Genomic DNA, 24948 nt, shown 5'->3' with positions numbered 1-24948 from the left:
TTGTCCTCCCCGGGGCAAGGGGAAGGGGCCGGGAGCAGAAATCGCAGCCTGAACAGGAGCCAAGTATGGAACCCTCAGGGCTCCAGGATTCCCCGGCTCTTTCCCATCCCGGATGCCATCCTGATCACAAAGACGCCAGGAACAGCCCCTAGGAAAGTGGGCGCCTCTGGTGGGGGGGGAGGGGGTACAGTCAGGCCCCCATCTCCCTGCTGAGCCTAAGTTAGGACAAGTTGAGATTTAGGTCAAAAGCTAGGAGGAAGCCTTGCAAGAGAACAAGGTTGAACACGAGCCCTGGGACCACACCTTCCATAACTGCGTCACGCGTCACCTGGCCTTCAAGAAAGGCATCCTCCTGGAACGGAGAACAGCCACACGGCCATCGCTCGGGCACTGCTACCTGCGTGTGGCTTGAGGGCTGTGCATATACTGACCCCTTTCAGCCAGCCTCTCCCCAGACTGCAGGGGTCAGAGCCCTGTTCACCTCCGAGTTCCGTGCACACAGAGCTGGGGGCTTCACGTCTGCCCTGCAGAGGAACCACGAGGGCTGGTTTTAGGGCTCCAGCTGTCCCACCGTTTTGGTTTTGGAATGGAGAGATGTGGTAACAATAACAGATCCTGAATCTCTACAGCCCCTGTGCATTTACAAAACGACTTCGCATCTGTTACGGAATTTGGCCTTTGCAGTAGCCTGGTGAGACTGGCAGAGCAAATACCACGGCCTCCGGGTTACAAGGCTCAAGTCCGAGCAGGGCTTCCAGTGTTTGTCTTCCTGACTCCAAGCCCCACAGTCGACTTCCTTTAATGAAGCACTCACAGTCCTCAGTGAGTGTCTGTGATGTACCCCCTTATCTTCGTGGCCGTCCGTCTCAAGAACAGAGGGGGGCAGTCTTACCTACATTACACTTGCCCAGAGGTCACAGAACGTACCAGAGCCCGCGTGATCAGAGACGAGCCTCAGGATGTCCCCCGGCTGCCCATCGATGTTGAAGCAGACGGTGAGCTTGCTCAGGGGGAAATCCACGACAAAATGGGGATCTCCATCCACTGCCAGACCAGCAGGCAAAACCAGGAGAGAGCGAGAGAGACCAGACATTTATGAGGTGCCTTCTGTGTGTACACACTCCCTTCTCCTGGCTCATGCACTGTTTATTTCACCCGTCACTGATCCTCGACGTCCAAGTGAGGAAGGTACCCCGGGCTGAAGCGACACGAGGTGCGTCCGTGAACTCGGGTCCCTACACCCAGACATGATCCTGTCACCACACTTCAGCCACCGAAAATCATTTCCTGTCTCCTTCGGCCACCCCAGGCAGGCGATGCGGATGCGAACCCTCCCTCTCCTGTCACCGGAGCGCCACGGGGTCAGTCCCTGTGTGACAGTGGCCACCAGCAAACCCGACTGAGGGCGGTGACCATGAGGGATTCAGAGACACTGGGGGTTAGGGGAGGATGGTCGGCGATGGCCGTGGAAGTCCTGCCTCTCGGGCACTTGGACCTCAACGCTCTCAGAGTTTTGCCCACAGAGGAGACCAAAGCCCGTGGCCCGTCTCTGGTGCTTGTGCGTTCCCCTCATTTTCGCCTCTAGTCAGCACGAACAGCCTTGCCTCTTACTGCACGACAAATAATTCCCGAACGTTTACACCAACTCTCTCCCCTCACAAGACTAGAGAGTTAGCTTCTTCCTGATTTTTATGCCAAACACAGCATGTTTCTGAATGCCTTTCTGTGTTCCGTGCACACACATGTACACAAGCCTGGATAGGGTCAGTCTTTTCAAGTCACAAGCAAATTAATGTCCTCAGTGCAACTGCTAAAAAAACAAAACCCCTTCCTGTTCCTAGCATGACTCAGAAAGGCCCAGGAAAGAAGCTGGCTGATCTCTCCGGGACGCGCCTCCAGCACCCCATGATAGACAAATACAAGATACTGGTCTTTTGCAGATGAGGGAAGAAAGCAAAAAAAGACACCCCTAGGAGACCAAAGTCCTGGTCCATGTTTTTGGTACCCTGTAGGTATGGCTGTGACCACGTGACAGTTCTTTGAGAGTTTCTTGTGGTCACACCACATCATTTCTACTCAAATCATCCACATCCTGTCACCAGGAAGGATGCTGCTTGTTTCAAAGAGGGGAGGAGGTGTCTGGAGCTCATTACTCCACGCAGCATCCAAGAGGGAAGTTTCCTCGAATTCCACAAAGCATGTGCATGTTCAAAAGAGTTGGGCTTGCCCCGTCAGGGACCGCGTGCGTCCTTCTCTGCCTGGCTATCTCCAGAACGCTCCCGGCACGTCGAGCCCATCAGCCGCTAGGCAGTAAGAGACTGAGGAAGGAAGGCGTGTACATTTCAAGACTAAAACCCCACCTTCGTGTTGCTGTTCCATCTGGATGCTTATTATATCCCAGGAAGCTGGCCAAAGGGAATTTTATGGTATTCCTATTGATCTTTCCCTTCTAAAGCCGAAGCTCAATAATAATAATCATCCTAATAATCATAATAATAAACTGCACATCACAGATACTTGAACCACCGTGAGCCGAAGCACGTATACATCACGTCTCTGAAAAAAGTAACTTCTAAATTCAGTCATGATGCAAATGGGCCTCTGCTGCCCGTCTGTCCTGCTGTCAGCCCTTCCAGGCTCCTTGGGGAGGCAGCCACAGTGTTTACGGTTTCCTGGCCGCCCTGGTTCTCAGAACTGCCTCCTGCCGCTGCCTTTTGCTCAACGACCGTGGGTCCTGTATTTTATTGCCAGTTAAATATTTGTCTGTACAGTAAGAGGCAAGGCTGGGCATTTTAATGCCAGGGAACTCTGGGCCCTCCATCTGGAAAACACCTCAGCCCTCAAGTGACACACAACCACATTTTTTTCTTTACCTGAGGTTTTGGAGACTTTAATTCTTGGGCTGTATGGTTTCTGGAGAGCAGGGCCTAGAAAGAGGAGAACCCCACTGTTACCATTAAGGAGAATGAGATGAGAGGCACAGGTACGAGGTTTGGGGCGAGTAAAATGCAGCTTTCAATGCAGTTGTGCTCAGTTAAAAACATCTGTTCAAAGAAGGAGCTTGGCCACACAACACACAAGTGAAGGGGAACCATGAGAAGACTTGGTTATTTTACTCTTCTATAAATCAGATTGTATTCTTCCGGTCTAGGGTTTCTGCTTGTACGGGAAGGGAAGGCGCTGTCATACGTAATGAACAGTTATGGAATCTAGGCTCGGGGTAGAGTTGTTTCGTGAGTACAGAGTCTCATATTTGCAAGACGAAAAAAGTTCTGAAAGATCCTGTGAATATACTTCATAATACTGAGCTGTACACTCAAAAAAAAATGATTAAGATGGTAAACTTTGTTATTTTTCACAGTTTAAAAAATACAAAAATATTTTTTAAAAGACAGGTATAGTCCAGATATAGTTATAATCTGAACCTAAATGTCTAGTTCTACATCCTTCATGGAAGAGGGATCTAACATTTCCAAGACACTAGCTTTGTACTAGAGACTCTAACACACCGAACCCTTGTAATGGCCCTTCAGAGAAATCATTCGTATCCACGTTTTATAGACCAGGAAACAGAAGCCCAGAGACATTCAGACACCTGCCCCGAGCCACGCAGCAGAAACAGCTACGCTTACATCCTACCCTTACGCTCGTTCTACCACACCCAGGGGCTGCGCAGAGCTTAGAGTGGGAGGTGTAGGCTCTGGGTCCCTGTCCGTTCCCTTTCTTTAGGAGATATGACCTTGGCAGGAATTTAATAAAACTGTCAAAATGTAAAAACCACGCTGTTTGCCACAAGCGGTTATTACTGAGGTTGTAAGGCTCTGCTTGGGCGGACGCCTTGCGCTCTCCTTCCTCGCTCGTGGTACTGATTTCCTCCCGACAAAACAGCACGAGACTGGAAAGGATGGTTTCTGCTTAGATTCTGCGTGGTGAGCACGAAAAGGATGAAGTCTGTCGAGAATCCGCCACTTGGGTGTTCACATACGTGGTCAGGACAAGACGAACCCAGAGTCGGAGGGGAAGACCTTCTCCCCTTCCTGGAGGCAGGGGTGCGAGCGAAGGAGGCAGGACCCCCTTGGAGGCTGTGTGTTTGCCGGGGACGCGGCTTATCTCTAGATGCCCCCCCGCACCCCACTCACCATCCCCGCCCCGCCCCCAGCTTTGGGAACCTGCACACCCGGCTGGTAGACGGCAGAGCTCTGAGGGACTCACTGAGGCCGGAGGACACTGAAACGTTGGGCTTTGTTCTTGCCCGGAGCCTCCAGTACTGCCCGCCACGGGGTAGGCCCCTGACCCTGACGGTTTACCCATAAACGGACTTTCCCCAGGACATTTCTGGGAGGAATGCCCCACTTCCGACTTTCTTCAGAGCTCTGACCCTTGCAGCCCCACAAACACAGCAGTGTCGCCCTCCCTCAGGGGACACTGGCTGGGGCTGGCGGGGGGACACCCACCCCTGCTCACCTGGCTGCGGGGGGGCGCCCCGCAGGCTCTGCATCACGGTCTCGGGGCCCACGACGGCCTCCGGCGTCTCGGCGGGCGCCGCTGACCTCCGCAAGTTCAAGGCGGTGAGCGGGGTGAGGAAGCGGTAGGCCAGGGCCAGGGCCTGCGCCTGCTGCCTCAGGCGCTCCTTCTCCTGCGCGTCGCGGCTGTGGCGCCAGGAGCTCAGCAGCTCCTTCACCGTCAGGTAGCTCCAGAGCCGCTCCACGTGGTTGGGGTCCCCCGCGCCGCCCCCCACCCTCTGGGGCTCCACGGGCACGTCTGTCTTCAGGATGACGAACTTCTTGCTGTTGCTGGCCGTGACCTCCACGTGCAGCTGACCCGCCTTGCTGTCGGCCAGCTTCCCCGCGATGACGATCTCTGAGCCGTTGAAGTAGTTGGGGAACAGGGTCCTGGTGGCCTGCTCCACCATGGCCGGCGGATAATCCACGCGGATATCGGAGAGGAGAGGCGTCCTGATCTCATCGTAGAACCTGTGGCGGAAGGACAGAGGGACAGAGTCAGGGCCCGGGGTGGCCGCAGCAGGACGGGTCCTATCTGCCAGGGACCAAGGTCTTAGAGGCCCCTCACGTCAACACTGCCCAGCAGAACACTTCACGGCACAGTAGTGGCTTGAACACCCCTGGTGACAGAGAACTCACTACCACACAGGCTTCCCTCCTTTCAGCGGCTGGGGAGCCGCCGGGAGTAGCTCACACCCCCCTTCCTCCAGTTTCCACGCACTGAAGTCTTCTGCTTCCGGAGCAACAGTGTGTGAGGAGCCTAATCTACCCTCAATGTTCAGATCCTTGAAAAACACCGGCATTTAAACGTCTTGGACACTACTGTGTGCTCCTGAAATCTGTGTGCCGCCCAGCCAACCCCCGCCCACTCCGCTTCCTGAACTGTTCTTCATACGACACGGACTCAAGCATCCCCAGCTGAGCGGCCTCTCGGTAACTTTCCTTATGTACATAACCACATTTCTCAAAGGGCCTCGTAAAACATGTTCCTTTGAACCAAACACATGTTCCAGGTGCGCTTAAGACCATTACCCTTGAGGAATCTCATCTTGACACTGAGGTTAGGCTTGTGTGTAACGCCTCATTTGCTCACTTTAGCTTTTCTCCTGGTTGTTCCAAGGTTGCTTTCTGCTGAGTAAGGGGACCAGCAAAATCCCCTTTCCAAAGACCTAGACAGCATGGGCTGTGGAAACCAGCTTAGCCCCTTCCTGGCTGTGTGTCTTGGGGTGTGTAGCGTAGCCTCTCTGAACTTCGGGCTCCTCCTCTCTAAAGTTGGAATGTTGAAGCAACTGCTCCTTCTTCCCTTCTTTCCTGAGTTCTCCCCACCAGCTGTCAACTACACCTCTTAGCCTCTACTCGGGCCAAATATGACCACATTCTCACCGACGGAGTGTGAGTAGAAGTGAGGCGGACAACTTCTGCAATGCTTGCTTGAAAAAAAAAATGGCTTCTTAATCTGGTTTTTCTTTCCCCCTCTTTGGGGCTAGAATTTACAAATGATAGGGACCTAATTTCAACCCTGCAGCTAAAGACGACACCTGAGGGGGTAAGAGCCACCAAAGGGAAGGAACAGGAGTCTCTGAGCGACTTCCTGGAGCAGAATCCAGTGTGTCCAGATTATACGGGAGAGGGTCATCTGGTGGCAACTTTGCATGGATGCTACTACCCCACTCCCAGGCTGTGGGGCTTGCCGGAGACAACAGATGTAGGAAAGCCTGGTGCATCGTGAGTTCTCGCTAGCTGTTGAGTATCGATGATAGTTTTGGAAATACAGCAGGGCAGCTGGTATGTTTCACAGTCATTGCTTCTGTTTTTGAGAGCATTACTAAATCTTAATATATAATGCACTACGTTCTCCCTCTTTATATATAGTTTTGAGTAATTTTGAAAATGTGGGAAGCAAATCTTTTTATTTAGATCTCTGACCATGGGGCACCTGGGTGGCTCAGTCAGCTAAGCATCTGCCTTTAGCTCAGGTCATGATCCAGGGTCCTGGGATGGAGTCCCACATCGGGCTCCCTGCTCAGTGGGGAGTCTGCTTTTCCCTCTCCCTTTCCCCGTGTTCATGCTGTCTCTCTCTCTTTCAAATAAATAAATAAAATCTTAAAAAAAAAAAAAAAAGAAGAAGAAGAAGAAAAAGAAATCTTTGACCAAAACGCTGCGGGAGGGGGAGAATGGTGACGAGCCCTGAACCAAGGACCCACCTTTACTGCCCACTTCGGAGACCTCCAATTAGGTTTAGCATTAATGAATATTCCTTGAGTATGGCTACCGGACAGCTGCGAATCTACCCAAACCTCACTTTTCCTTTTAAATATCTACTGTATCTGCTGTAAAGAAGACCCAAGCTCATCACGTGGACCGGAGTGTCAGCACGTGCTCGAGTCAGCGGCGAGGTCACACTTGTTTTTGGCAAATGACAGCTGCGGGAAGGCTCCAAATGGAGACAGAAAACCCAAGAACTAGTTTCTTCTCCACCTCAAAACAGTAAGAGAATCAGTGGCCAGTGTTACCCAGTACACAAAATGGAGACAGCGCCTCTCTTCCTACGTACGCCTCCGGGGGAATGAGAGCAAACACCAGACAACAAGCCAGTAAATTCACTAGAACTGTCAAGAAGACAGTTACGACCATAGGAGCCAGCGGACCCCCCAACATGCAGCAGCCATCCTGCCAATACTTCACACTGGTTTTCTCATTCAGTTCCGTGGACTGACCACAATCCTCACTTTACAGATGACGATACCGAGCAAGACTGGCTTCCACTTTGCCTAAAGTCACAAAGCAGGACCCAGAATCTGAACCCGATGGACCTGGGTTAAGCATCCCTTAGGACATCTCCCAGTGTAGTGAGCTATGACCCCACAACCCTCCTCCCCCTCCTGAGAGCCCGAGTCCCCCTGCGTGGAGAAGACGGACGTACAGACCCGATGAGCTGTGAGCCTGCGTCGTCCTCCTCAAGGACACGCCGCGTGAGGCCACAGTTCTCCAGCGACAGTTTCTCCAGCAGCATGAAGTCCACGTCGTTCCCGATGCCGATGGTGAAGATGCAGACTTGGCCTCGGGCCGCCTCCTTGGTGTTGTTGAGAATCTTGAGAGTGTGGGTCTCCCCGACGGTGGGTTTCCCATCGGTCAGGAAGACGATGAGGGACACGCTGCGGTCTTCGATGTCGTTGTGGGCCACATAGTCATTGAGCAGCTTGATGCCCCTCTGCAGGGCCCCATTGATGTCTGTGCCTGGGGGACACCACAAGGCGCCCGCTCAAGCCCGTGTGCCCATATTCTTCACCTGGGCACATGGGCTTGGCCGTGTGTCACCCGCCACCATTCGAGCAGGAGAACGTGAGTGGGGAAAGAAGTCACCTGCACCTATGGGGTGACACCAGCCTAGCAGACACTTCCAAGGGGTTACTAAATGAATGAGAATGGCCCGGAATTATCCCAGGGTATGCGCCTTCTCCTGAACGAACCCCTTCACTTAGACATCTTCGATGCCTTTGCAATGGTGGTTCCTACACCTTTTCTGGGAAAAGCTTTGCAAAGGGCAGGAAGGTACAGGTACAGGAATCTGGAGGGAGTGCAAGTCCCAGAGGGAAAGAAAAGGCACTCACTTTAGGTCCATGCTTACTTTTAGTAAGTTTATAAAGCTGTAGACCCATCACCACGATCCATCTCCCTGTCCGGAGTGATTTTTAACCAGCCGCAAAATGTACTGTGTCTGAGTGAACCAGGTAATTTCTCCCCATTGTTTCACACTCTCCAGAATTTCTGGCTAAAAACATAAAAATACATGGCTAGGTCTGTGCGAACACACTGATAATTCTGAGATGCACACTGGGTTTGAACGTCAGGAAAAGTTACAGCTAAAACAGTATTTAATGTTTCTTTGGGCTCATTAACTTGCCTTTCTGAATGTCCAGCCTAGCTGCACATGACCTCTGGATGTGTGAACCTGGACAAAAAGGCAGGTCTTTATTTTCCCTTTAAATGAGAACTTGGCAGTGGTGCCAAATATTTATTCTACTTTAAGGCCAGGGAAAGCCCAGGGGAAGGGACCAACTTAGCTTTCTTAGTTCCAGACACCGAGGCACGGCAGAGTGTGGATCACACCTATGCAATGCCAGGATGTGTCCCCAGCTCTTAAGAACAGGAAAGTGCCCTCCACAGGGAGACGCCCCACAGAGCTGCCAGGCCACCCTGCAGAGAGTTCCTCCCCACCCTCAGTGAACAGAGGACCCCAATGCACCAGCAAGAGGGACTGCTTGGGTGAAGATGGCCACGTCTCACTCTGAAAGAGGGCTGCCCGTGTGCCGGCTACTGTTTTAAGCACTTCAGGTATTTTAACTGATTTTATCCTCGTCACAGTCCCATTACTGTCTACGACTGAGTTGCGTAAACTTGGGCACAGACACAGCCAATGGCTCGTAGATGGTGGGGCTGGCTTCAGATCCAGACAGTCTGGCTTCAGAACCTATGCAACAACCCTCCCGTTCCGCTTCTCTGAGAGGAATGAACAGACTGACTTTCTGTTCACCTGGAGAGCTTGAGGTGCTGAAATGCGGAGATGAAAATAAAGGAAACTAATAAGCTTTCGAAGGGGTGGATTCCAAAATGACACAATACACCTCAGCTGTTCCCTACAGGTTTATCCCCGTGCCCTCTGCCAACACACACACACACACACACACACTCACACACAGGCACACCCCCCGTTACTAATAGTGAGGAGTGCTGCTGAAATGCATTCAGTACAACAAATACTCGTTGAGCACGAGCTATACACATCAGGACCTGCGCTGGGAACCACGGGCCATACAAAGATGAAGAGTTTCCTCCCTCAAGGACCTGTCTTACCCCTACTTCCTCCCGTATTATTACATCCAATCTTTCATCTCTTTCATCACCCAGTAAATCGGTTCCTAGACCACACTGTTGTGGAGACCGGTAGGAAATGCCATGGCAGTCTGAGTTCCATCCAAGCACAATCAAGTTCTAAATGAAGTTCATTTGGGAAATCAGAGCTTCATCGTGGAGAGAAAACAATACACAGACGAAAGATGAAAAATGCAGGAAGAAAACTGAACTGGATTTTTCTAAGTTCCCCAATAACTAAATTAGAATTGACTGAGACAGCAGCCCCAGGAGACGGCGTCTCTGTAAAGGCCCTTGCGGAAAGGGCGGAGGGAGCCTGGACGGACTTCCATACGCTCCAGTGCTGAACACGGGGCCGCTGTACTGGAGGCGGAGAGAGCAGCGACAGGGATCCCCACGTCGGGCGCAGAAGCACGGCTGGGTAACACCCCGTTCTGGTTCTCTCCTCTCCCCACATCCTGGAACAACTGATGTGCCCCACACTCTTCCCCGGGCAACATACCCAACCCACGTGTGCCAAGACTCAGAGCCCAGGGCTCTCCCTGTGTGCTGCGTGCTGCATCTCCCTGGCCACCTGGGACGTGTGCTCTGCTCACTGGCACAGCCCTGCCGAGAGGCGAACAGCTCAGCAGCCCTGTCCCACACGCTGCCTCCCAAGGTGCCAGCGCCCGAGCTCCCGATACATCGAAACATCTCTTTGGCTTTGGTTCCTCACCCAAGAGCAGTTTCCAAAAACTGCTTCATTGTTTGGATCCATGAGATAAACCAGGAAAGTCTCCAAAACCTATCAGGTATTTTCCCCCTAACTTAACCCGACCATCATCAGTTCAGGGCCTGGAAGATGAGAATTTCCAGACTTGGTGCTCAGAGAAACTCAAGCTTCTGGGAAAGCTCTCACCCGTATCTGCTTTCCTGTGATCAGCTTCAGCTTTCAAATCCTCGTCTCCTGGCAGAAAATTGGCTACTCGCTTACTACCACGTCAAAGGCAACAGGAAAACAAGGTCTCGTATTTACCTCCGGTGGGCGACATGTGGTGAATGTAGACTTTGCCGTCTCTCACGTTGTCAGGAGTCACCGACACCAAATGGTCCTTCCACACTTTGATGCGGTTGGAAAATCCGATGATACTGAAGTGATCCTGGGGTCGCAGGTCGTGGAGAATCGTGAACAGGGCATCCTTGGTCTAAAACAACACAGGAGTAAAAGGGGTCACAGCTGATCACCTCCATCCTCGCGTCCCCTGGCCTGGAAACTGTCACCAGGAGAGAAACAGACTTCCTGCTGAGCAGGAGCCTGATGCGGGGCTCGATCCCACGGTCCTGGGATCAGAATTACGCTCGCCGACTGAGCCCCCCAGGGGCCCCACGAATGGACATTTACATCTGAGCTGTCACAGGCCACTGCAAGTCGTGCTGTCTCAGGCCTCTACCATCACAGCATCAGTGGAAGGTTCTTCAACTCTGCCTGACACCCATGTGTCACCTGACAAGCTCCCGGTCACTCTTCAAAACCCAGCTGATGTGCCCCAGCCTCCATGTGAAGCATGTCCTAACCCCTCCCAAGACAGCTGATTTTCTCCCTTCTGGGCTGGCACGGCCCTCACAATACTCGTGTTATAAAGTGCATCATGACCCAGTCGTGATTATTTGCTGTTTATCTTTGTCCCTGGCTGTACTGTGCGCTCTGGGTCGGCAGCAACCAAGCATCCTCATATGGCCCCGTGCGCGCGAGAGCTCCTGACACGCGGGGCGGGGGCGTGGACACTCGGTGAACAATCCGTGTACCTGCTTTATGAATGGTACAACTAAAGGCAGAAATACTAAGCAGGCTAAGAATTTAAAAGAGAATGAGGGCGCCTGGGTGGCTCAGTGGGTTAAGCCGCTGCCTTCGGCTCAGGTCATGATCTCAGGGTCCTGGGATCGAGTCCCGCATCAGGCTCTCTGCTCAGCAGGGATCCTGCTTCCCTCTCTCTCTCTGCCTGCCTCTCCATCTACTTGTGATCTCTCTCTGTCAAATAAATAAATAAAATCTTTAAAAAAAAAAAAAGAAAATTATATTAAAAAAAGAAAAAAAGAGAGAGAATGAAAACACGGGCGGGGGGTTGCTGCAGCCGCAGGGAAAGACCTCACAGGGAAGCAGGAATAGGCGGGTAAAAGGAACCGGATCGCGTGAAAGACTAGGAAGGAAGTTCTGGAAAGCAGCGAAGGCAAGTGTGTTGAATGAGTAAAAGAGAGAGAGAGACGGAGGGAAGCAGAGGGTGGTGACAGGTGTGTGGAATGCCAAATACTTCCTGAACACCGAGGAAGTCAGAGAGACACCTGCCCCGTCCTGGAGAACCGCGGGAAGACGATACTGAGAAGCCGCGAAGGAAGCACAGAAGTGACCGCTAGGCCGCGTCCGTGTGAAAATCAGATAATTTCAGCAAACAGACGCGGGCAGAGCGCGCCGAGGCGGACACGCTGTCAGCCAGGAAGCCGGCGGGACTTCCACGACGCAGCCTTCCTTCCACGCGCAGGCGACACAAGCCAGGCCCCGCTCCCAGCCCCACAGCCTAGACCTCTGGGAGGCCTGCAGGGCCGCAGGGGCGAGGGGACAGGACAACAGGGAGCTGTCCCCGAGACAGCACCGCTGGGGACAGGTCTGAGGCAGGCGCCTGGAAAGGCTCACGTGGCTTGGAGCACCGAGCTGGCAGCAACCACCAGCCGAGGGCTCGGGCAGGGGAAGCCTGGGGTTTGTTCAGCTGCTGGCATCCTTCGGGATCCTTAAATAGCGTGCTGAGGACCCGGAGAGAGGCCGCCTACTCCTCTGTGGCTATTTTCCTCCCATTGTGCTGGATATTCTGCTTAAGGAAGAGTCTGTTCCCGCTTCTCCACCTCCCTCCCCTCAGCTCAGCAACTACAGGCTCCTTGTGACCTTGTAAGGCCACAGCTGCCGCGTATCCTCATATGCACCGAGGGACGGCAGGCCAGCGGGCTTGCGAGGCTCCGTTTCCAGTTGCATCGGGACCTTTCGGACAGCCTCCCAGCCCTCATCCCCAGGGGCCTGGGGAGAAGCTGCCGCAGTGGCCTGCAGCCAGTGCCCTCGATGAACGGCCTGCGGGCTCCTACTCTCTCCTTAGATGGGCCGGCAGCCCTGGGTGCTCCGCATTCTTGGAAGGCGTAAAAGGCAAGCAGAAAGTGAGTGTCCAGACAGGAGAGTGAATGCCAGGGGACCTCAGCTGGTGTTTCTGCACACTATGTTTACACGCTGAAGATGAACCTCAACCTGCCAGACTTTCCAAGAGTCCAATCCAGAAAACAGGGTAAGCGCATTCCAGAAAGATCAGAGGAAGCTCAGAGAGGCAGAGAATGTGCAGCCCAAGCCTGTCTGAAGGCCTGAACGACCCTGGAGGCAAAGAGGCGGCACAGGAGAGGGGTCGGTCCAAACCCTAAAGGGCCTGAAGGATGACAACGGAGAAAACCTGTGGAAGCTTCCAGTGCAAGCGCACGGACATACAAGGATAGTTACCAGTTATTCCCCAGGCCCTCTCCAATGAGCGTCACCTAAAGGGAAAGACCCTGGATGTCCCAGCAAGCAATGTTCCTTCGCTTTCTTTCCCACCCCCAAAGCTCCACTAACTGCCCTTGCCCACTAGGAAGGACCTGCCTGCTTGAGACAGGTAACTCCAAGACACACCCCCTGGGGTGAGGTCGCCCTGAAATTAACTTGTTACCAGGTGACCACCGGACACGTGCAAATGTCCTCCCTGGAGACCTTTTAAAACTGGCATCTACAACATAGGATTGTATACTTGGCATAGAGTTTCTGCGCAGATGAATACCACTGGGGGTAGGGGTAACTAGTGAGCGTGGCTCGTTGTCCAGCATTGCCAAACCACCCTCAGCCTCCAGGTCACCGGAGCGCCTCCAGCGTGTCACCACTGTTCGTGTTTATTCTCGGGGACAAGGGCTTTCTTCGGGGTACAGTATCCACTATCAGGTGGTCCGCCTGCTGGGGAGGAATCCGGGAGTCCTGGGGGGAAAAGGCGATTGGGAAGAGGCAGGAAAACCATGCCCTATGCAGAGGGAAAGAAGTGAGGAGCACAGGGGGCCGTGGCGGAGGAGGAGCGTTCTTAGAGACTGGCCAGCCCCAGAGCCACCCATCTCCTCTGCGGGTGGCGCCGCTCCACAGACACGGCCACCCACACGCTTCCTGGTGATCAGAGAGCGTAATCCGCAGATCCCAGCCTGCATAGGGACAGGAACCTTCCAGATGGTGTGTGGACGGAAGATGAAAGGTACACAGATACAAGTGACACCACAAAAGGACGTACTCCTTACAGTTCAGGTCGTGAGGAAGCCCTTGGCCTGCCCGGTGATTAAAGATGCCTTTTAGTCCTACCTATCTAGAACAGCCAAGAAAGGGGCCTGTTCCCTCTTGAAACTATTTTATGGTGACAAATTCCTCTTCTCATGTGTACTCTCCTTAGGTTAGAAGGAGGAAGCATGTCCTTTGAAAACAATGCCTTAGAAGTTCATTCCAGCTCTGCCGTGGGGTTGTTGCTAAGTAAGTCTTTTCATCTCTGTCCTTCAGGTACAGATTATGCATTCATTCAGTGTGGTTGGCTACGGTCCCCATGTTGTAGTGGATCTTCACGATAGAGACATATATGGTGTCCTCTGATGTGTCCGTTGAAAGGGCAGAGCGGGGTCCCCGCAGCTAACGCATGACGCCCCCTTGGCAGTGCCACGACCAGGGAGGGGAGTGTCCAGGAGGCAGATCTGGTCGTGCGCTTTGGGTCCCTGCATTAAACTAGGATAAGGGACAGAAACCCCCTCTCCGCCGTCCCGGCCAAACGGAGCCCTCCTAGCTGTAGGCTTTTGGCACAGCCCTCAAGAGGGTGAGCATTCTGCTTTGCTAACCCAGGTCGTGAACGACCATTCAACACTTCACAAGCAGGGAAGCGTTGTGTAAAAAGACCCTCAGAGTGAAATGTCAGTGGAACCCATGACAGACCCCGCTGCCTGGCCGCCCTGGGGACCACCTTCATCAGGGATCCCGATGACGCAGCTTTTCCCAAACATTTCTGTGTCTGAACGAAACCACACTCACGGGAAATATCTCTGACACAAAAGGCCTTTTGTACCACAAAGTCTGGATTCTTGGGCATCATACCAGGGGAGCCATGACATCATAGATGAAATCCAAGTTCAAGGGTAGTAGATATTAGCCATTCTGTGTTCTCAGCAGAATAGCCGTGCTGTTCTCCTAAGCAGCGCTGTCACTTGCCGCAGTCTAAAATGTTTTCCAAGTGCGTATATTCCCTTTCATTTCCCCACATGGTCCTTTCGAATGAACCCAACAGAAAAAGTGCCCATGATAAACAGCTTTTTAAAAAATGCCACGAAGAAACTTAAGCCCTTCTCACGTCTGAGCTGGGCCACAAATAAGAATTGTGATCAACAGATACACATCAGGAAAACAGCCCTAAGTTTCTGAGAAGCACACCCAGAAATGGACTGTGTCCACTATAAACTCTGCCTAAGGGCCAGCCTTTGCCCTTCCCTAGGTGGGTACAGGCAATGGGGGAAGGGGGAAGCATATTTATACTGTCCTCCTGTTAGCCCGCAGGGGGAAGCCCTTGCTGTCTGGGGAGCAATGTGTCCTTGTAGTCATTCTGTACAAAGGGACAGACACAAATAAAAGTCTGTGACTCAGGGGCACCTGTGTGGCTCAGTGGGTTAAGCATCCGACTCTTGGTTTCAGCTAAGGTCATAATCTTGCGGTCATGGGATCGAGCCCCGTGTCAGGCTCCACGCTTTGCAGGGATTCTGCTTGGGAGTCTATACCTCTCCCTCTGTCCCCTACCCTTTTCTCTCTATCTCTCTCTTTTTAAGAGAGAGAGAGAGAGTGTGTGTCTGAGACTCCATGAAAGTTGGCAGCATCAGATCCCTGCAACCTTAAGGGGCCTAAGCCCGCAGCAGGAGCCCTGATGTGCCGGCCATCCCAGCATCTGTCTGCACACCCCACAGGCTTCCACGCATGCTGCTGTCCCAAGTCTCCCTGGAGTCAGGGTCATGGTCAAGACCACAGCTGCCACAGTCGCCAGTAGAAGCTGTGGTCCGCAGGTACCAGTTATGCTTCAGGGGCGGGTATTTTAAGGCCATAGTATTTCAAGATCACAGAAAATCCCTAAGAGGCAAGAGAACCTCATATCTACATACTACAAGTCTTTCCCTGATTCGAATGAACGGTTTCTGAAATCTTCCTGTGACTGACCCTAAATCATCAGATTTTTTTTTAAAAATCCTAACTTTAGGAGCAAGGCAATAAATTGAGTGAGAAGGACTATTTCTCTATAACATATTCATGCCTAGATCATTGTTACACTTAAAAAAACAAACAACCTAGCTACAGATTGGTTTCAGAGAGCAAACCGAAACATTAAAAAATTATGTTACTCCACTGATTACAGTATAAAGACACCTGAGGAGGTTCTGTGAAGTAACAAAGGAAATCAGTGATCACACAATGCCTCTTGTTGCCTCTGCCACACACATTCCCTAAAACCAACCCCATTATATAAGTTACATTAAAAATAAAATTTCCAGGGTGCCTGGGTGGCTCAGTGGGTTAAAGCCTCTGCCTTCAGCTCAGGTCATGATCCCAGGGTCCTGGGATCGAGTCCCGCATCAGGGAGCCTGCTAACCCTCCCCTCTCTCTGTGCCTGCCTCTCTGCCTCCTTGTGATCACTGTCTGTCAAATTAATAAATAAAATCTTTAAAAATAAAATAAAATAAAATATCCAAACTATAATATAAGAAAGAAAATATTTAAAAAATTATCTTGGTCAGATTTGAGGCATCTTGCTGAAAGAAACCAAAACCCTTTTTCTACTGGCCAATGTGTTCTCTACAAAAAGAGTAGAGACTAGGAGGTTTCCATATAAATGAAAAATTCGGACTAGAAGTCATCACATCTTTTAACGCTTTCCAAGTTTAGTAGATGCTAAATAGTAACTTGAAATTTCACCAAGTAAACATACAAAACACTATTTCTTTGGTCTCTACATCTTAATGCTCATACTATTATGAAGGGGATATTGAAATTAAGCAAAACTGTAAGGTTCCTGTATTTAAAACTGTTATGATTTCATGCCGTAATTTCCTTGACTGTTTGAATTCTAATTTCAAAAGCTTTTTCAGCACAGTACTGTGCTAGGCTATCCTATGAATCTGTCCTGATACCTAATTACTTATGTGCTTACGCAATCTGTATAAAAATATACAGTGGTGGTTATTTCATAGAGAAAAGCAACCTCTTAGCCTAAATATAGGTGTTACCTCAGGACTGGATCTGAAAGAGGCTAACTGTTAAATACTAAGTTCTGGCTAAATTCAGCCTTAAGAACAACAACAGCAAAAAGGTCTGACTAGATTCAGATATTAGAACGTCCTTTGCAATATAAACATAACCACATTCACGAGTCTTTGTGTTTGAAAATAACATTAATCTCACTTGAGAAGCAAACTCATGTTAATGCTCTGGCTAATGTTAAGATTCATTACCTAATGTTTTGACTTTTTTTTGACAAATGTATGAAACATTTGCCTAATAATGTCATTTGTGCATTTTTCTAAAAGGCTCTCTGCCAATAACATTAACATCTTTGATTCCTTAGAGATTAAGCACATCCATCTTTTATGCTTTATGTGTAAACAACTCAAGGCTCAAAAAGTTATTTTTTTCACTTCTCTTCTTAAGGAAGGTTGATACTCCTCGGGATTTTCTCTCAGTGTTGATCCCACACTTCTCACCCTGGCCAAAGATGCGGCCCTACCTCTTCTGTGTGCAGGCTCCCGGCGGCCATCCGCAGGGGTGGCTTCCGGTGCTAACAGGAAGTGAATAAGAGGATGCTGACCATTTTCACCCATGTTCACACATCTCCTTGGTAACTGGTGTTCTTCATCCGTGTTCTGACACACCTACTGACCGACCTGACCAGGTCCTCAGTCCCCTGCCCCTGGTCTAAATTGTTAACTTTATATTGCCCAACAGCGTGTTTGGATTCTGAAGCCCTACCTCTTTCATTCTACAGATTTTGTGTGTGTGTGTGTGTGTGTGTGTGTGTGTGTGTGTGTGTGTGTGACTGATTCTTTGCCCTTTGACTCATTCAACTTTCCCCTACATGTGAGTTCTCACGATTCCTGTTTCCCTGGTGTGGGTCCACCTTATGCCAGTTGCTATAAATCTCCGAGGATGTGCCTTGACAAACATTAAGAACATGAGAGAAAGATTGGGGAGGCTTAGAAAAAGCGACGCCCAGTACGAAACAGTGGAAGAGCTAATAAGTAAACATGGCATATCTGCACATGTGGACAGTATCCACAAGAAACTATGTAGAGGAAGCGGAGTCATCCATCACCAGGCAGGGAGAGCAAAGACATCCCTGTGTCTCCTTCAGTGTCCCATACTCTTAAAGACGCTGTGAGACTGGAAAGTGAAATTCTGGTAGCAGGAGGGAAGAGATTCTAAAATTAGGTGAACTTCATTCTTGGGGGTTGGTTACTTTTTCTTCTGAATGTTGGTAACACTCAACCCTATTTGTAGAAGGGGACTGATTCTGGAGAGCTAGGTCAGGAGCAGAGAAGGCAGGAGTTTTTCTCTGCTCACTGTTCCGCCGGCGGTGCTGCCCTTCAAAGGAAGCAGCTTTATGCAAGACTCTTAGGCTCAAGGGCCCACTTTCCAGCAATGGCATATTCACTCCTGCTTCATGACTTTTTTCAGGTTTTTCCTCAACCAAGAATTCACTCCCTCCTTTCCTGTCAAGAAAACTGTCCTAGGGGTGCCTGGATGCCTCAGTTGGTTAAGCTTCTGCCTTTGGTTCAGGTCATGATCCTGGGGGCCTGGGATCAAGCCCTGCATGGGGCTCCCTGCTCAGCAGGAAGTCTGCTTCTCCCTCTCTCCCTCCCCCTCACCCCGACTCATGCTCTCTCTCTCTTTCAAATAAGAAAATAAAAAGAAAAAGAAAACTGGGTCCCATCTTCAAGGACTAGTTCCTATGTCATCTCTGTCATTAATCTTTTGTTGAGTACCTCAAGCTCTTTATCATCCCTAAAATTCTTTCTACTGTCTATGTGACATGTTGGTTTGATGAACGTGTGATTGTTCCATATTTCTCTTCTCCAGCAAAATTCTAATGTCCTTTTTAAAAATTTTTTTTAAATTTAAATTTAATTTAATTAACATCTGGTATATCATTAGTTTCAGAGTGACTCATCACATGCACAGAACACCCAGTGCTCATTCCATCTCGTGGCCTCCGTAATGTCCAGCACCCCACCTGCTTCCCCTCCAGCAACCCTGAGTTTGTTTCCTATAGCTAGGAGTCTCTTAATGATTTGCCTTCCTGTTTTCTTCTAATTTTTTCTAAGGCCCTTAATTAGAGTGACTTAAACAGACTTCGCTGGTACCCACGTTTTCTCTTGCTTCCATGCTTGGCTCATGCTATCTGTCTCCCTCTGTTTGGCTCTTCTATCCTTTACCACCCCACCAACTTGACTAACTTCTAAAGACCTTGAAGTCTCAACTACACCCTGGCTCTGAGAAGTCCATGATCCCCTTCTCCACTCCTACAAAGAACTGATTGGCTCCTGCTCTGTGCCATGACCAGACCATACACACACCTTGACCACAGGAGCGCTCTGCAAACAACTGTCACATGACTTTCCTTCTCCTCTGGACCCCTCAAGAGAAAAGGTTCTGTCATATTTATCTTTGTGTCCCCTATATCTAGTGCCTCTCCCACTGCATATGATCAATATTTGTCTCATTCCTTGAGAATCTGGAGTCTGGAGCCAAAGCCAAGGTGGGATCAGGAGGCAGAGTTGGGAGTCCCACAGGAGGGAGGGGGCAGCGTGCTGTGGGGCAGGGCAGCGCTGAAGAATTCCACCCAGGTGCCGGTTCCCCAGCCAGCAGGGGGCAGGCAGTCCCTGATAAGACCCCCATATTTCTTATCTCATTCAGTCCTCGTGAATTGACAGAATTCCTCTCCTTGTTATTTGCAGCAAGTTTCCTCTTGGGCCCTCCCCAGCCCTTGATGGAGAAAGTCTGATGACCTGACCGCCAAGTCTTGAGTACAAAGTTAGGACGCCAGAAAGGAGAAGCCAGGCTTCTAGGACACCAGGACCGTGCTGTCAGATGCTGACTAGGAGGCGGACCCCCTGAGCAGATCATGTGGGAGAACTCAGACCTCTAGTGTGTTCACTTTTTCTTTGTAGGAGAGCCACGCAGTGCCTTCATTCAGGGAACCACAGAACTTCTTAAATGTGGCCTCATCTGGATAAATCTTCACTGCTCCAACAAAACGTTTCTTAAATGGGGTCCTCCGACTTATAATTAGACCATCATTGTGGAGGGGAGAATCTTTTTGAAACAAAAAATCCACATTTTCAGTGGTGACCCGGGGGAAAGAATACTGTGCCCTCTATCCGTCATCTGTTTCCTCATATTCTGAGTCAGAGTCAAAAACACATTTTCCCCATTGCCTTCTGTCCCCTGCCCGAAGCCCCAGATCTTTGTTTTGCAATGTATTTCTGACCACACAACTACTGGTGGCCATGTCTGGACAAGAGCAGCCCCGTCGGCGAGAATGAATACTACCAACTGAAACAATCTCTAGTTTGCCCATTAGTCACCCCCGCCGACCAGGGTCAGAGGACGGCGGCCTGGGGAACAAATCCAGCCTGCTGCCTGTTGTTGCATAAACACGGCTTCTGTGCAGATGGCCTGTGGCTGCCTCTGCGCCATGTGGCACACTTGACGAGTAGGACAGAGACCATCTTGTCTGTCCCCATCGAAAAAGTTTCTTGACCTTTGTTCTAGAAAACCAGAAAAGGGAGAGCTAGAAATTTTTTTTTATTAACTGAAGCCATGCTTTCAGATGTTTACAACAAGGCCTGTAGCCTGAAAAGGTAAGCAGGAGTATCTCAACCTTCCATCATCCATCTTTACTCATTCGAGAGCCATATAGTGCCGATCTCTGACATCCTCCAAATTTCCAAGACGTGACCTCATTTGGCCTTCCTCCATCTTTCTTTCCTGAGTTCCTTCACTTGTTCAGGGAGCTGTCTCCTCTAACCAGGTCACTACTCCCCTGACCCCCTCTGGGTTCTGCTGGCCTTACCTGGCCGTCTTCCTGGCCATTCAGTGACCCTCAGGCTGCCCTTCCTTTGATCCCCACCATATAAAACAACCTAATGTTTTTTCCAACAGCTTCCCTTTCAGACTGTGGCAGATCCACAAGTTCTTGAAGAGGACAGCTGGGATGAAGGTCAGGACATCACTGGACCTCGCAGTCACCAACCTTGTCCTTCTCTCCCCACTTCTGTTGTCTCCATGCCAGCACTCAGGCTGTCCAACCCAACTCGTAAAAGGAAAGAAGTCTGCCTCCCCGTCCATGCCCACCGTGTGCTCACAGTTAAATAAGAAATCTCTGATGGTTAATTCTATGCATCAGAGCAGAACAGCTCCCTTCAGGAAGGACACCTGCTGTGGCTGAAGCCGCTTAGCCTCTCAGGGCAGCTGACATCTGTGTGCACTCACCCCCATCATGTCACTTGAAGGTAGAGCCTGTCCTTGAGAGTGGTCTGACTGTAGGATCTACGTCTATCCGTCCGACGTAGATCGGGAAGAGCTGGGGGACACTGGGCTTGATGCTGAGCTTTTCTACTTACAGCATAAGTAAACAGAGCATTTCAGCAGAGTGATGTCACCTCCCTGCCCCTCACCTTCTCATTCATAAAAAGGGGTAGCATTGTCTATTTCACTGGATTGCCGAAAGAGTCAATGAAAAAGTATGTAAAATGCTTACAGTGCTTGGTATGTACTGGCCACTCCATGGTACTTACTGTGACTCCAAAGTGTGTGCCACATTTAATGTTTAGGTGCTGGTGTGTATTTCAGCAAAAATCATTACCTACTCTGTGTTGGGCACTATGCTGGGCACTGGGACTGTGCTCTAATGATCAAAACCAAGATGCTTCCCAAATCCATGGAGCTCACAGATAGGCTATTTGCCTATAGGGTTGCACGTAAAATGCCCAAATGGCTGGAGGAAGATGAATTTTGGATGTGAAGATGAAACTGATGACCTAGAGCATGAAGTAAGCCAATGGATGATGCACAAGCAATGTTCACCTTTCCCCTCGTTTTAATCTGGCAATGACAGATAAGAAACAGCGTGTTTGTTCTCTACTCTCCAAAACGCATGACTAAATTCAATGGAGAAAAGAAGACAGACTTCCAAAAGTTCCATGGGAATCTAGGATGGACCCAGAATGGCACAGATGATGGGAACGAATCTGTAGAAAGCTCTACCATGAAAGACATCTGGTAAATGATTCATTAGCCTCTGATTGGTTGCCAGAAAGAGTCCGTCAGCCAAGTTCCTTAATATGAAGGCGGAAGTAGATCTAGTTACATAGATTAGGGAAAGGGAAGAGAAAAACATGTAAACCCTGGGCAAGAAAAAATGTATTTTACAAACATAAATCTATTGTATTTTGTAATGTATTATGTATTTTGAAAATACAAAAATGTATTTTCTCCTTACTGTTCCCGAGGATACGTATTTGCCAGTTCCAGGGCTTTAAGCATGAAACTAATCAAGAATCAAAGGGCTACGCTGATCACATTTTCTGTGGCTCTTCTCAGCTCCTGCTCCCACTGAGAGGTTTTCCAAGCTGAAATCAGGAGGCAGAAATCTTGCCTGATCTAGCATGAGGCCTCTCGCTCGACGGGAGTCACCAACAAAGGCACGTGGGATAGAAAACAGAGCCAAGTCATGTGCCAGGAACCGGCTGGAGGCTCTGTAGCTGTTCCTAAGCTGGTAGAGCCCTGGGTTCCAGGCTCTCAGTCCTGCTAGGACTAGGACCGGAACCAGAAAGTGCCCAGGCACTGACATACCCTATCGGGAGAACGCATTCTAAGGATCTTACAGTTCTTTACAAATCAGTTGTTCAGATTAGTCAACACCAACTCTGTGCCCCTCACTGTGATAAGCAGAGTGAAGTACTTTGGGCCCATCAATGAAGAGCGGAGCCAAGAACCCCCAGGGAGACAGTGAATGATTCTTCATAGGACCCCAGGGGACCTGTGAAAAATGTCCGATGTTGCCAAGCCTGTGGCTACATCGTGAAAGCTCCGTGCTCCGGAGCCATCTTCCCCTTCACCAGCAGGCACGACACTGTACAAGGCTCTGGTGCCAACCAAGCTTTTCACTTGGTGCCCTGGCCTCGGGGCAGCTGAGAGCTGCTAAAACAGGCAGCGGTTTTCCAAACACTCCAAGGCAGCGACAGGCTTTAGAAATTGCCTAGAGGCTTCTGACATGTGTTTGGCCCGTCCAGGGTGGTTCTCCGGGAAAGAGGCCAGGCTGTCGCTTAGAAGCCGGCAGAGTGCAAGCCAGACTTCCAGTGCCCAGTAATGGCATTTTCATACCAGGAATGAGGGAGGAGGGGGGAAGAGCAACTGGGGTGACGTCTTTCTCTACACTGCTCTTGCACCATGCGTGGAAATCCCTCCCGAAATGCAGGGGTTTAGTAAGAAGATTCCTGATGCTTCTCCCCCCGGAAGTAGAAGATCCTGGGCCCTAGGGTGGATTGGGTTTGAAGTTAAGGCCTGATGTGACTCAGGCGGCTAAAGATATGAGTCACTCGAGCTGCTGCAGCCTTTGGGTGATTTAATGACTTTTGTGTGAAGGTGCAGAACGGATCATGCATTTTACCCTTTTGGGTGTTTCTTAATATTTACTGGGAAATAATTTAAATATTATAATTTTGTTGAATTCTGCAAATGCATACTACAGAAGCTGTCATTATAAGTAATTTACATTATTTGAGGTTTGACAATAAGAAGATATAAATAGCATTTTTAAAAAGATTTTATTTATTTATTTGACAGAGAGAGATCACAAAAAGGCAGAGAGGCAGAGAGAGAGAGGGGGAAGCAGGCTCCCCACTGAGCAGAGATCCTGCATCAGGATTCTCTTTCCCTCTGCCCCCCTCCCCAATTTCACACGCTCTCTCTTTTAAAATAAGTAAATAAATCTCTTATTTATTTTTTTTAAAGATTTTATTTATTTATTTGACAGACAGAGATCACAAGTAGGCAGAGGCAGGCAGAGAGAGAGAGGAGAAAACAGGCTCCCTGAGGAATAGAGAGCCTGATATGGGGCTCGATCCCAGGACCCTGGGATCATGACCTGAGCCGAAGGCAGAGGCTTAACCCACTGAGCCACCCAGGTGTCCCTCTTTTTCCTTTTCTTTAAGGCAATGACCTTCATGAGGCCAGGGTTTAGATTTACAGTGGGGAGAGGAAACATAACTTGATGAAAATATTGATAATTAAAATTTCTGCAACCAATATGAATTTGTGTTACCATCAAATGTCTTGTATTTTGATATTTTTACTTACCCTTATATTAGGAATATATGTAATATTATTAAATATTCTTTAAGAAGCTGAGCTTAATGGCCATAAGCCAGTACTGTTCCATAAAAATTCCTGTGAGAATAGGGATGTTCTCTACCTACGGTATCCCGTGTGGCAACCACTAGCCACAGGTGGCTATTAGCACTCCAAATGAGACTAATGCTGTTGAAGAACTGACATTTTAAAAATCCTATTTAATTTTATTTTATTTATTTTTTTTAAGATTTTATTTATTTGACAGAGAGAGATCACAAGCAGGCAGAGAGGCAGGCAGAGAGAGAGGAGGAAGCAGGCTCCCTGCCGAGCAGAGAGCCCGACGCGGGGCTCGATCCCAGGACCCCGAGATCATGACCTGAGCCAAAGGCAGCGGCTTAACCCACTGAGCCACCCAGGTGCCCCTAAAAATCCTATTTAATTTTAATACATTTAAATTTAAGTAGCCCTGTGTGACTAGTGCTTACTGTATTGGATAGTGCAACTGAAAAACAGTGACTCACTCTGCCACCAGTGAGAGAGTTGAAGTTATCTTCTTTTTCACTAATTAGAAACAGCATTGGGATAACTGTCTTCATGTAGAAATCTTTGACCACATGTCAATCATTTTCTTATATTAGATTCTTAGAAGCAGGATTACTGGGGCAAGGACTGCTAACTAATTTGTGCCTTTTACAGATATTAAAACCACGTTTTCTAGAAGGCTATACCAATTTATTAACATGTAAAACTGTTACCAGAGTATGAATTCCATATGGATTAAGAAGTGAAATGTAATCAATGAACCACACCCCAAAATAAGTATGAAAATATGCCTATTTAATTAATTTTGAAGTAGGGAAAGACTTTTTAAACCTAAAAACCATGAAAAGGAATTTTAAAGGGGGAAAAAAAATCAATAACTGTAGCTATATAAAAACATTAAAACTTTTAAGTAAAAACAGAGTAAAGTGAACAGAAGGCTGGAAAATTTATGCAGCCAAGGGTTTATCTTTAATAGATAAAGAGCTATTCCAGATCAGTTAATAGTAATCTTGTGTAAGAAATGGGCAAATAATATGAAATAATTTACAAAAAGGAAATAAGAGTCAATAAGATTATGAAAGAGTC

The 24948-nt window shown here is 49.4% G+C and overlaps 1 protein-coding gene across 3 annotated transcripts in view; it reads right to left on the bottom strand.

Annotated features, from left to right (window-relative positions):
• Window positions 1-24948, bottom strand: part of ITIH5 (inter-alpha-trypsin inhibitor heavy chain 5) — a 90254-nt gene that overhangs the window by 2554 nt on the left and 62752 nt on the right. For all 3 annotated transcript variants that reach the window (XM_045072336.1, XM_004757953.3, XM_045072337.1), the window contains 5 exons: window positions 10390-10558; window positions 7430-7739; window positions 4465-4973; window positions 2874-2927; window positions 928-1044 (listed from right to left, as the gene is read on the bottom strand). In XM_045072336.1, the coding sequence (XP_044928271.1) occupies window positions 928-1044; window positions 2874-2927; window positions 4465-4973; window positions 7430-7739; window positions 10390-10558 (1159 nt within the window). The remainder of the gene's footprint in view (window positions 1-927; window positions 1045-2873; window positions 2928-4464; window positions 4974-7429; window positions 7740-10389; window positions 10559-24948) is intronic.

Source organism: Mustela putorius, unplaced genomic scaffold, assembly GCF_011764305.1.
Source record: "Mustela putorius furo isolate JIRA1106 unplaced genomic scaffold, ASM1176430v1.1 tig00004033_pilon_pilon_pilon, whole genome shotgun sequence".
NCBI lineage: Eukaryota > Metazoa > Chordata > Mammalia > Carnivora > Mustelidae > Mustela > Mustela putorius.
Note: the sequence above shows the minus strand (reverse complement) of the source record. Positions and strands in the feature narration are given on the sequence as shown.